Source organism: Heterodontus francisci, chromosome 31 (assembly GCF_036365525.1).
Source record: "Heterodontus francisci isolate sHetFra1 chromosome 31, sHetFra1.hap1, whole genome shotgun sequence".
NCBI lineage: Eukaryota > Metazoa > Chordata > Chondrichthyes > Heterodontiformes > Heterodontidae > Heterodontus > Heterodontus francisci.
Window position 1 is genome coordinate 37065897 of NC_090401.1, and position 13294 is coordinate 37079190.

Here is a 13294-nt window from a genome sequence, read left to right on the forward strand (position 1 = left end):
AGAAAAGATTTACAAAGATGTCACCAGAATTGAGAGAATGCAGCTAGTAGGAAAAATTGATCATCCTGGGGTTCTTTTCTTGGGGGGAAAAAAGACTGAGGAGATTTTCTTATATGATGCATAAACAGTAGCATAGACCAGTTGGGCAAAATGGTTTGTTTTATGCTGTAGATATGGTTCAGCCTGGCTTAATATCATAACTCCCATGCATTTAGAATTTTTTAAAATCTAAAATGAGTAACTCCTAAAATCTGTGTTTATTCACTGATGTATTTCATCACTAATTTAGTTACCTGCTTAAAAGGACTGCAATGTATTGAGGCACATTCATTGCTTCAAATCTATTCTGACTCTTCATATGGTCTTTAGATCAGCATTAACAAAAACCTGTACAGTAATCTTAAGTGCTTGCCCTCTGTAAATGTTAATCTCTTGTTTGAGTTCCTCTTTTTAAAATTAGAATTTTAAGTTTCCACTTGAATGATAATTTGATGTAATCGGAATCCAACACGAATCACTTTGGATAACAAGCAACAGCTGAATATTTTTTAACCCTAATAGCAGAAAATGTGCTAGTATTATTAAAAAGTTGAATATTTAAAAAATCCAAAAGATTTATAAAAATGAGCAATTTATTTATTGGATAAAACAACAAAGAGCATTTATATCATATACATGTACAACACAGCTAATTTACAATCACAAAGGCTGAATACAAATTGAAGCTACATTATAATTACAATAATCATTTCTCTAGATATCTGAATATACTTCTGGTATGGGTGCTATTTGTTGGTGTTTTCTCAGTCCGTGGGCGCTTTGCCAATGAAGTCATTGGAGTAGCAGTTGCCTTTCTTTTTGTCTGCAAAATAAAGTGGATTCATTAGTTTTGTTGACAATATACTTCCACAACATTACCAGCAGCTTCAGCAAAAAGAAAGTCATCCAATTGGTAGATCAGAACAAGTAGCCCATTCAGTCTCTCAAGCCTATCAGTTAGATCATGGCTGATTTGTACCTCAACTCCACTTACTCATCTTTAATCATGTCTTTTGATACCTATAGCCAACAAAAGTCTATTTCAAGTCTTAAATTTCAATTGACCCAGCATCTGTTGATTTTTGGGAGAGTGTTCCAGATTTCCAAGACTCCTTGCCTGGAAAAGCAATTCCCAATTTCACTCCTAAATAGCCTAGTTCTAATTTTATTATGCCCTCCTGTTCTGGATTCCCCCAAAGGAAGTATATGTACCTACCCTATCAAGTTCATTTATTGGAACATATAACACCTTGATCAGATCACCCATCAACCTTCCAAACTCAAGAGAATACAAGCCAAGTTTATGCAAATTAACTTTAAGCCCTGGCATAATTCTGGTGAATCTGTACTGTACGCCCTCAGAGATCAATATGTCTCCCGAGATTGTGTCCAAAAGTGAAAAGTGTACTCCAGATGGGGTCTAACTAAGGCTCTGTACAACTGAACTAGGATTTCACTTTTGAATTCCAAGCCTCTTAATGTAAAGGCCAACATTCCATTAGCCTTTTTGATTCTGTTTTTTACTTGTGCACCAGTTTATAGCCATTTGTGCACTTGGACACCAAAATACTTTGCTCCTCCACAGTTCCCAAAAATACTCTAATTTGTCTTTCTCAGATCTCAAAACTGTTCCATTACAAAGTAAATTATCCTATAGTATTTGGTGACCAATAGATCGATCCTTTGTCCCCTCGTACTTCTCATCTACATGCTGCCCCTCAGCATCATCCAAAAACACAGCATCAGGTTGCACATGTACATTGACGGCACCCAGCTTTATACTTCACCACCACCTCTCAACCCCATCACTGCCTGATTTGTCACATTGCTTGTCCAACATCCAGTATTGGATGAGCCAAAATTTCCTCCAAGTAAACACATGGAAGACAGACTCCGTTCCTTTGGCACCCAATTCCATCCCCCTCCCTAACCAGTCTCAAGCTGAATCAGACTATTCGCAACTTCAGTGTCCTATTTGACCTTGAGCTAAGCTTCTGACCCATATTCCCCCATCCCCCTGCCACCCCAGCATCTGCTGTCAAAATGCTCATTCATGATTTTGTTATCTCCAGACTTGACTATTTCAATATTCTCCTCACGTGTATTCAACTCTCCATAAGCTTAGTTTAATCTAAAACTATGATGCCCAGATTGTAACTTGCAGTCCTGTTCATCCACATTCATGTGCTTGTTGACCTACCCTCTATTTATTTGTTGACAAATACTAAAAAATACTAAGAAAATGAGCTCTGAACCCCATTCTGTACACCTACTTGTCTGATGAACTACTTAGCAATACCTTCCCGTACTAGTCAGAAAAACTGCAAGTTCACCTTGTGACAAGTGGCATTTCTGATCCCTGCTTCCACCCTGGCTACATAGTCTTCAGAAAGCCAAGTTTCGAAAATTTTCTCCTCAGTGTACAAGCATCAAGAGGGAAAAGGAACGTTTGATGGTGAAGTAATTGACCGCAATAAGTAAGCATTTTGAAAAACAATGGTTAAGCAGGCTGCAGCATACTTCACCATAATGTCTGACACATAATTGACAATGCATTGATGACCAATCTGAAAGTGGGCCACGTGACATCAGAATTAAGAGAATGCAGTGGCATTCATCTCCTGCATACCTGTTATTCTGTTCTTACCTGTGGTTTTGATTTTGTCGTTTTCTTTTCATTCTTTTCTGGGGATAGTGTATGGAAGACAAAGTTACGAGAGTTGGCACGAGGAGCATTTAGATTCACATCTGATATTGCTGCTAGTTTCTGTAGTACTTCTCGAGGTCGGTTTAGCAGAGATCCATTTTTCATCTAGTGAACATATATATGTTTAAAAAAAAACCATGAACAGTCAGTAACATCTCTCCCCCAAGTAGGCTTTTGATTCTCTGCAGGTATGGAACCACTGCAAAGAGAAATACAAGTATGAATATTTCCACATAAAACTATAACTGTCCCAAAAAGCAGCATATCATTGAGATGTTGCAGTCTTTAAATGGCTAATACCAGCCATCTTGAAAAGAGCCCCATTACAAAATAGAAAGAGAAGTGCTTTTGAGTATATTTTCTAACTGTTGATCCAATTTTCATTTGTGGGAAATTGCTTTAAATTCAGTTGGTGTGGAAATTTATTAATGGGACAAGTGGGTGGTTTTTGTATACAGTGTTAAGATTTCATCATACCCATTAATTTTATATTACAGCGAAACAAATTCTTCTAAAGAAAAGGCTTGACTTAAAAAAAAAACTTAGAAAAATTGCTTCTTCTTTGGCCTCCTTATCTCGAGAGACAATGGGTAAGCGCCTGGAGGTGGTCAGTGGTGTGTGGAGCAACGCCTGGAGTGGCTATAAAGGCCAATTCTAGAGTGACAGGCTCTTCCACAGGTGCTGCAGAAAAATTTGTTTGTCGGGGCTGTTACACAGTTGGCTCTCCCCTTGCGCTTCTGTCTTTTTTCCTGCCAACTGCTAAGTCTCTTCGACTCGCCACACTTTAGCCCCGCCTTTATGGCTGCCCGCCAACTCTGGCGATCGCTGGCAACAAACTTCCACGACTTGTGATCAATGTCACGTTTGCAGACGTCTTTAAAGCGGAGACATGGACGGCCGGTGGGTCTGATACCAGTGGCGAGCTCGCTGTACAATGTGTCTTTGGGGATCCTGCCATCTTCCATGCGGCTCACATGGCCAAGCCATCTCAAGCGCCGCTGACTCAGTAGTGTGTATAAGCTGGGGATATTGGCCGCCTCGAGGATTTCTGTGTTGGAGATACGGTCCTGCCACCTTATGGCAAGTATTCTCCGGAGGCAGCGAAGATGGAATGAATTGAGATGTCGCTCTTGGCTGACATACGTTGTCCAGGCCTCGCTGCCATAGAGCAAGGTACTGAGGACACAGGCTTGAAACACTCGGACGTTTGTGTTCCGTGTCAGTGCGCCATTTTCCCACACTCTCTTGGCCAGTCTGGACATAGCAGTGGAAGCCTTTCCCATGCGCTTGTTGATTTCTGCATCTAGAGACAGGTTACTGGTGATAGTTGAGCCTAGGTAGGTGAACTCCTGAACCACTTCCAGAGCGTGGTCGCCGATATTGATGGATGGAGCATTTCTGACGTCCTGTCCCATGATGTTCGTTTTCTTGAGGCTGATGGTTAGGCCAAATTCGTTGCAGGCAGCCGCAAACCTGTCGATGAGACTCTGCAGACACTCTTCAGTGTGAGATGTTAAAGCAGCATCGTCAGCAAAGAGGAGTTCCCTGATCAGGACTTTCCGTACTTTGGTCTTCGCTCTTAGACGGGCAAGGTTGAACAACCTGCCCCCTGATCTTGTGTGGAGGAAAATTCCTTCTTCTGAAGAACTGAATGCATGTGAGAGCAGTAGGGAGAAGAAAATCCCAAACAGTGTGGGTGCGAGAACACAGCCCTGTTTCACGCCACTCAGGATAGGAAAGGGGTCTGATGAGGTGCCGCTATGTTGTATTGTGCCTTTCATGTGGTCATGGAATGAGGTGATGATACTTAGTAGCTTTGGTGGACATCCAATCTTTTCTAGTAGTCTGAAGAGACCACGTCTGCTGACGAGGTCAAAGGCTTTGGTGAGATCAATGAAAGCAATGTAGAGGGGCATCTGTTGTTTGAGGCACTTCTCCTGTATCTGATGAAGGGAGAACAGCATGTCAGTGGTCGATCTCTTTGCACGAAAGCCACACTGTGCCTCAGGGTAGACGCGCTCGGCCAGCTTCTGGAGCCTGTTTAAAGCGACACGAGCAAAGACTTTCCCCACTATGCTGAGCAGGGAGATTCCACAGGAGTTGTTGCAGTCACCGCGGTCACCTTTGTTTTTATAGAGGGTGATGATATTGGCATCGCGCATGTCCTGAAGTACTGCTCCCTCGTCACAGCACAGGCAAAGCAGTTCATGTAGTGCTTAGAGTATAGCAGGCTTGGCACTCTTGATTATTTCAGGGGTAATGCTGTCCTTCCCAGGGACTTTTCCGCTGGCTAGAGAATCAATGGCATCACTGAGTTCCGATTTTGTTGGCTTAGAAAGATTACCCCACTCAATACATAAACCTTTGACCATCTGAGAAAAAAAAAGCAGGAAAGCAAAACATCGCAGCTAGATTCTGCCTTGCAGCTCCGCAATTAGTCAGTAGGAGTTGAACAACCCACAAAACACCTCCAAATTCGCTCTTTTCCCTTCACCCTGACCCAGTGAAAATACATCCCAACCCTCAACCAAAATGCCAGCACAAATTTGTGATGAGCTTGTCTTAAAAGCCAAGCACAACTCCTCCACAGTGGGTTCACACTGATATACCTTGTGGTACAGCCTCACAAAATTATACTGCAGAAACAAAAAAGTTGAACCAAACAGGCTCAGCCTAACCAAAATGATTCCTGAAAATTGGAAACAATTAATAAAGAGTCATACATAAAAGAAATTCATAGCCATTTAAGCAGGGAAAAGTTATTAAAGGGAGTTTGGCTGCTCCAGATTAGTTCTCAAGACTGGCCAAAACCACCAACTCATTGGAATCAAATACAAAATATAAGCTACTCTCATAACTTACGGCATATTAGTCGTTCAAGGGGGCAGACGCTAAAGAGGTGTTCAAAAAACTGACAAGATCTGATAAAAATGAGGAGTTCTATTTTATCCCAGAAAAAAAGAAATGCCTTGTATTAAGTGGTTATAAAGAGGCAATGTCATTTCGAAAAGAATCCAAGAATATGGTTTTGAGAACTTGCATATCCCTTTCCTCACCTCCCATTTTTGGAATACTTGAAATTAGGAGCATTTATTGAAACTCATGTGCAAGCAATCAGTTCAATAATGATCACATACCCAAAAGACAGAGGAGGGTTTTTGGGGCTCGAGTCTCATCGATTCCTGCGGTTTCTTTTCTGGAACTACTTCCATGGAACTACCTGCAAACCCAGATATGGCAAGCATTAAGTTGAGCCTCCTCTAATGATTTGTGCTACACACAAGGTAATCCCAAGTACCTGAACATTAGCTTTACATTTTATTGCACAATCTCAACCTTTTTCAAATAGACATGTCTCCAGCAGGTTTCCACACCCAACATATATTTTTGCTAAAATCTGATACAATGATTGTTACTACAACTGAAATACATTTACGAACAGGGTGAAAGTTGGTTCCACTTGCAACTCGACACTTAGTTTTCACCTGTTCTCTTTAAAAATGTTTCTTGCTAAGTTATGGGATGCTGTGAAGAACATTTATTTTAATGGTTGTACATACCTTTCTGTAAAGCTTTAACAGTAATTTTCTTTGCCAGTTTCATGAATTGACTGTCTTCACCAACCTCTTCCTCACTACCTGCATCCTGTGACTGGAGAGAAAGGCAGACAGATATACTTCAATCTGTTGAAATCCAATTGAAGATTTAACCTTAAAAATGAAACTAGAAAGATTTAAAAAAAAAAAAATTTTGCTATCAGTATACAAAATTTATTAGTGTGCTTACCAAAACGTTTTACTTCAGACTGACATTGCTCTCCCCCTATATGAATAAGAAATTCAACCCCACACCTATCCTCAAAGGTAAAGGGCACAAGAGTCCAATTACGTTTGAATTAAAATTACACCGCATTGGATGACATAGATTTTCATACTGCCTTGCCATTTGCCTCCTCCCAAAGACAGAGGTTGATAACTTGGTATCTGGAAAGTGAGTGAGCTGATTTGCTCATCAAGAATCCAAAGTCTTTTTGCACCTTTCCAGAGACTTTTTGTTCCCAATGACTTGTATTTAATTTACTAGGGATGCATGGTGAGCAGCACTTAACTTACTGTTTGTATGCTTCGAGCAGGTAGCTGCAGAAAGTTCTGACTTACAAGGCAGCTGCACTGGTTAGAAATTACCACTGTGGAACACAGCAAGACCCCCGGGGGTGTCTGACATAGAAAATCGTAACTAACAGTATCAAACAAAGAAGGAATGCTTTCTTGTTTTGACATGTTGACTGAGTAATGTGATGGCCTACTTCAGGAGTATACCATCTGGAAAAATATCCTTCACTGGCACTCCAGAACTTGTCTAATTTAACTTGTAACTTGGTTTATTACATTCTAAAATTAGATTCTGTTTAAAACACAGATGGTGATTTCTGCATGAGATTTGGTTAGTTAAGCAGAATTTGGAACTTCAGCCAGTTTAACCTGAGTTAATAAGTCGATCAAAGTCCTTTCATTACATTATCTTATTGTGACGGAAACCACACCTGCCAAATGGAAACATATTAATTTCATCATATGGAACGCTATTTGAACTGTTACTGGACCTTGAACATAATTGGTTTAAAAAAGACCACAGGGCAATGGCTGAAAACATGGCTGCACATTTACATTCTCAGAGACAGTTGCACAGAGAGACAATGGAAGTGACACCCTGATTCAATTAGCCAGATGAGTTTTGTCAATAGTGATGACCAAAAGACATTGAGAGTCACTGTCTGTATAAGACAGCATTTCATCCCGCTCCCCCACCACCACTGTGTGTGTCTAGTAAGCTTTGAAGAATCAACAAACCTGGCAGGCAATGCTTTTTCAAACAAAGAGCTAGTCATATGACTAACCTGCTGGCCAACCTGGGGATTGATTGAATTGTGCTCAGAGAGGTTTTGAGACAGGCTGCAACTTTGAAGAACAAGGAGAAGCAAGGTCTCTCTCTCTCTCACAGAAAGTTCTAGGGACACACGGAAGTAACTTAAGCCTCAAGACAGAAGGCCCCTGAAGCCTTCTGGTACTAGCGATACAAGTCTGTAAGTGTGCACTGAACCCCAACGAGAACTGCAAGACTTAACTTCAATCAAGACTTCACAGCAAAACCAACAGCAACTGAATTCCATCTACTACTTCAAATCTTCCTCCCTTTAATTCTTTCTCCTCCTCTGTATCTATTTGTGTGTGTGTTTATCACGTATGCATGTTAGCATGGTTGCGTTGTGTATTTTTAGTAGTTTTAATTGAGTTAGAGTTTTAAGGTGAAAAACTTATACCTTTCTTGTTTAAACCTGAGAAAGCCTGTCTGGTTGATTCCTTTACAATTACAATTAGACAGCAGTGAGCCAGGACTCACTAAGGTGGAACTAAAATCACCATATTTTAAAAGTTACGGCCAAACCAGGAAAAGGGAGAGAGGGGAGCCTGAGACCCTTTCCTCACCTGGTCGTAACATTATGAAAAGCTGCTTGCCTCCATACAGCATCCTTGAGCCAGAAGTGCAGAATCATTTAAGCCATGAATCACTCTGCACCCACTCTTGGGACTCTAAAGTGTACCTGATGCACATGCATGTGAGCAAATGATCCATATTCTTGTGCCCTTTCCCCGCCTGCCCCTCCCCAGTTTTATAAAAATTGTATGTAGCAGGCTGGCCAAGCAACAAAGTCGGATCCCAAAAATGTTAAATTATATGGCAATGGTAATGTGAACCCTACCAAATATGGTTGCTGCAAGAATACAAAAGCTGTCATAGTTTGGCATTTTATAGAAACATTAAGTGGATCTAACAGATGAACCAAAACCAGCTGGCATACAAAAAGCACCTGCTCACGAAGCCACTGTTCTCGTTCAAACCGATCCTTTCGCCAATTTACTTCTGCCTCATCTACTTCCTCATCTGGTTCATCCTCAGAATCTCCACGAAACAAGTCAGTCTGTGAGGAATCATCTGAAACAAAACGTAATTACTCAAAATAAAGAGATTTTACATTTAAATCAGGGTTTTTCTGCAGAAGCAAAATGCAGCCAGCCACACTCGTGGAGCTACACCAGACTTGTCAGCCAGGATGGGTTTGGGATATCTTCTGGGTGTGACAAAGGTAAAGAAAAAGACACGTGATAGAATTGTTCGAGATGCATGCTGGCGACAAAGGCCTTGCATGCTCTGGATAATTTATTCGAAAATCATGGGCGTACCTCCAATAAGTTATCCGTTTATCGTCGAAGAATAGAAAATCCTGGGCATTGCATCAGCAGTTTTCCATTAAACCAACTGATTCTAAAGATCTGGGAGTCTTCTTCCCTCAATATGAGCAGAAGCTTGATAAAGTTGAAAGCTGTTCCCGCTTTCGCCCCATACCCTTTGATCCCTTTAGACCCAAGAGCTTTATCTAACTCCTTCTTGAAAACATACAAAGTTTTGGCCTCAACTGCTTTCTGTGGTAGCGAATTCCACAGGTTCACCACTCTCTGGGTGAAGAAATTTCTCCTCATCTCAGTCCTGAAAGGTTTACCCCATATCCTTAGACTATGAACCCTGGTTCTGGACTACCCCACCATCGGGAACATCCTTCCTGCATCTACCCTGTCAAGTCCTGTTAGAATTTTATAGGTTTCTATGAGATTCCACCCTCACTCTTCTGAATTCCACTGAATATAATCCTAACCGACTCAATCTCTCCTCATACGTCAGTCCCACCATCCCAGGAATCAGTCTGGTAAACCTTCGCTGCACTCCCTCTATAGCAAGAACATCCTTCCTCAGATAAGGAGAGCAAAACTGCACACAATATTCCAGGTGTGGCCTCACCAAGGCCCTGTATAATTGCAGCAAGACATCCCTGCTTCTGTACTCGAAATCTCTCGCTTTGAAGGCCAACATACCATTTGCCTTTTTTAACGCCTGTTGCACTTGCATGCTTACATTAGGCGACTGGTGTATGAGAGCATGCAGGTCTCGCTGCATATTCCCCTCTCTGTTTATAGCCGTTCAGATAATAATCTGCCTTCCTGTTTTTGCTACCAAAGTGGATAACCTCACATTTATCTACATTATACTGAATCTGCCATGCAGTAGCCCACTCACTCAACTTGTCCAAATCACCCTGAAGCCTCTCTGCATCCTCCTCACAACTCACCCTCCCACCCAGTTTTGTGACATCTGCAAATTTGGAGATATTACATTTAGTTCCCTCATCTAAATCATGAATATATATTGTGAATAGCTGGGGTTCTCGCACCAATCCCTGTGGTACCCCACTAGTTACTGCCTGCCATTTGGAAAAAGACCCATTTATCCCTACTCTGTTCCGTGACTGCCAACCAATTTTCTATCCATCGCAATACACTTCCCCAACCCCATGCGTTTTAATTTTACATGCTAATCTCTTGTCTGGGACTTAGTTGAAAGCCTTCTGAAAGTTCAAATAAACCACATCCACTGGCTCCCCCTCATCAACTCTACTAGTTACATCCTCGAAGAATTCTAGTAGATTTGTCAAACATGATTTCCCCTTCGTAAATCCATGCTGACTCTGCCCGATTCTATCACTGAAGCAGTATTTTTTTTAAAACTCCATAATAATCTCATCTTAATGACTTGACATTTAAAAAAAACACAATAAACATACCAATATTTTTCCAACGGAATTTCCGTGCACGACCTGGTCCATCACTGTGCAGGTCCCCATCAGCCAGGTATTGTTCCTGATAAAGACGCAACTGTCGTTTATCTTCATCCATCAATACCTTCCTGCAGGGGGCGGGGAAAAAGGAATCAATACTTTAGGATAACAGGCAATGAAAATACATCCTGGTCAACCTTATTCTAATATCCGAAGTGTTGGGATATAAAATCCATGGTATCTTTCTTTAGGGAGTCAACGTCTGACTGTCACCTTTTACTTGAACATGAATTTAATTGCATGACAGTATAAGCCTTGGCCTCATGACCTTAGAGGACAAATTGAAAGTAGGGTAAATTTTCCTCAGATTACAGGTGTTCAATTTTAGATAGTCTTCCAAAGTATAGAGTTCATTAAGAATAAGCTCTTTAAATTACACAGCAAATAAAGTTAATCAGAGCTCCCAGAAATAGTTATGCAACTAAAATATTCTAGCTGTAAACAAAACCTGTCATTTTGAATATGATAGCAATAGTCTAAGGAAGCTTCTTCATATTTCAAAAGGAAAATTCATAATTGCTGACCAGGAATCCCCTTGAAGTAATCATATTTCAAAAGAGAAAAAAGGAAAAAGAATTCTGCAAGAATCTTCAGTATATAGAAAAAGATCTAGTCAGGCAAAATAGTGGCCCAGATTTTGCAGTCAACAGTGAAGGAACAGCGCTTTAAGGGCAGCAAGGTTTAAAATGTGATGCAATGAAGTAACCAAATTCTTTACTTCATCCTTAGCCCGACTCCAATATTCCAGGTAGAAAACAATCTTTCTTGTTGGGCAAGTACTCACATGTGAATTTTGTTCACTTGTTCCTGTAGTTCCTCATCAGACGGCAGATCCTCTTCAATTACATCCTCTTCATATTCATCAGATTCTACATCACATTCATCATCACTTGCCATGTCGCTGCCTGAGAGTTCAGCCTCATCCTCTACAAAATCTTTTAGTTTCCTACAAAATAATTTCAAACTTGAGACACATTTGGTCTGAGATAGTTAATAATGTACTGCAGAATCTTAATGAAGATAAATTCATTACATTTCTTCTGAAGGCTGGGGTATGGTTCTTTGGGTAGCAGCAACGCTCATACATCAGCCAAACAGTCACTTTTCAGGTGGGACCCAAAAGTGAGTATGTGCAGGCCATACAACGACACAAAAGCAAAATACTGCAACGATATCAGATATTGTCTTCTTTCAACATCAAATTAATTTTCCAGTAGATGGAATAATGAACAGAAGGAAAGAATTCAACATTTTGCAGTTTACAAGATTCAACTGCATTCAAAACTTGACTTTTTTTTTTAAGTCAAGTCAAATAATGATCAAAGGAGGCATATTTTGGAAATACATATTTGCAGCTGCAGCTTAGAGGGAAGGAAGAGAAATAAAATCTGGCATGCTCACAGTTTGCGTTTCATTAGAACTTCCTGGGCCATCTGCTCCTCTTCATCTTCCTCTTTTTCGCCACCTTCCTCTCCACTACTTTTGTCATCCTGATAACAAATTTGACAATTTCATCTTTTCCTCTTATCAATTTGTAAAACAAAAACACCACAAAAGACTGTACATCATATTCATTTTCCCTACATAAATTCATTAGATGTGAAGTGGCACATCACAAGGACCCAAGATGCCATACAAATTCAAGTTCGTTTGGCAGCAACATTTGTTAACTTCAATCTTGGAAGAGTGCCCTGACCAAATCAGTATAAACTATTTTGTTCACTTCATCAACCACCCTTCCTAGTGCATGAATCGCAAAAGGTTAGTACGCAGGTACAGCACGTAATTAGGAAATAGAATGTTATTGTTTATCACAAGGGGAATTGAATACAAAAGTAGGGAGGTTATGCTTCAGCTATACAGGGCATTGGTGAGACCACATCTGGACTACTGTATACAGTACTGATCTCCTTATTTAAGGAAGGATGTAAAAGCGTTAGAGGCAGTATAGAGAAGGTACACTAGACTAATACCAGGAATGGGAAGGCTGTCTTACGAGGAAAGACTGGACAGGCTAAGCTTGTATCCACTAGAATTTAGAAGAGTAAGAGGCGACATAATTTAAACATACAAGATTCTGAGGGGTCTTGACAGGGTGGATGTGGAAAGGATGTTTCCCCTTGTGGGAGAATCTAGAACTAGGGGTCACTGTTTAACAATAAGGGGTCGCCCATTTAAGACAGATGAGAAGAAATTTTCTCTGAGGGTCTTGAATCTTTGGAATTTTCTTCCACAAAAGGCAGTGGAAGAGGAGTCTTTGAAAATTTTTAAGGCAGAGGTAGATCGATTCTTGATAAGCAAGGGGGTGGAAGATTATCGGGGGTAGGTGGAAATGTGGAGTAATTAGTTCAGCCATGAACTTATTGAATGGCGAAGCAGGCTTGAGCGGCCTACTCCTGCTCCTAATTTATATGCGCGTATGTTCCAAAACTGGCAGAGTCTGGCCTCCGGGTTCACATAGATGGGTCACTGGGATCTTTTAGAACACTTCTTTTCAGGCAGCGTTGAGAATTAATTTAGCAGGCTTTTCTTCAAAGACAGGAGGAAATGAGTTGACACATGGACTTCTCAGGGTCTTTTGGAGAAATGCTGGAAAGCTGAGCTGGGTTGTGGTCTTCTCTCCTTGGAAGTTGTCTCTTTGAATACAGTTTAAACCCAACTCAAAACAATTCAAAAGCAAAACTGACAACAGGAGGTCAACCTTTTGACCTCCATCAATCATGACCGGTCACTTCTTTGGACACCTGGAGAAGTTGTTGACAAAGTTCTCTGTTGTTGATTGAGCTGGAAGTCAGGTGGTTTCCCAGAAAGGCTGCTTT

General features: G+C 40.8%; 1 protein-coding gene across 3 annotated transcripts in view; it reads right to left on the bottom strand.

Moving 5' to 3' along the window:
* Positions 1-614: 614 nt before the first annotated feature.
* The window catches only part of LOC137347153 (claspin), a 63746-nt gene continuing 51066 nt past the window's right edge, over positions 615-13294 (bottom strand). For 2 of the 3 annotated variants that reach the window (XM_068011307.1, XM_068011306.1), the window contains exons 19-26: positions 11877-11965; positions 11260-11421; positions 10422-10543; positions 8616-8740; positions 6307-6397; positions 5884-5966; positions 2687-2851; positions 615-862 (exon numbers count right to left, since the gene is read on the bottom strand). In XM_068011307.1, coding sequence (XP_067867408.1) covers positions 746-862; positions 2687-2851; positions 5884-5966; positions 6307-6397; positions 8616-8740; positions 10422-10543; positions 11260-11421; positions 11877-11965 — 954 coding nt within the window. In that variant the 3' untranslated portion in view covers positions 615-745. Of the gene's footprint in view, positions 863-2686; positions 2852-5883; positions 5967-6306; positions 6398-8615; positions 8741-10421; positions 10544-11259; positions 11422-11876; positions 11966-13294 lie in introns of those variants that run through there. The other variant, XM_068011308.1, reaches the window with a different exon arrangement.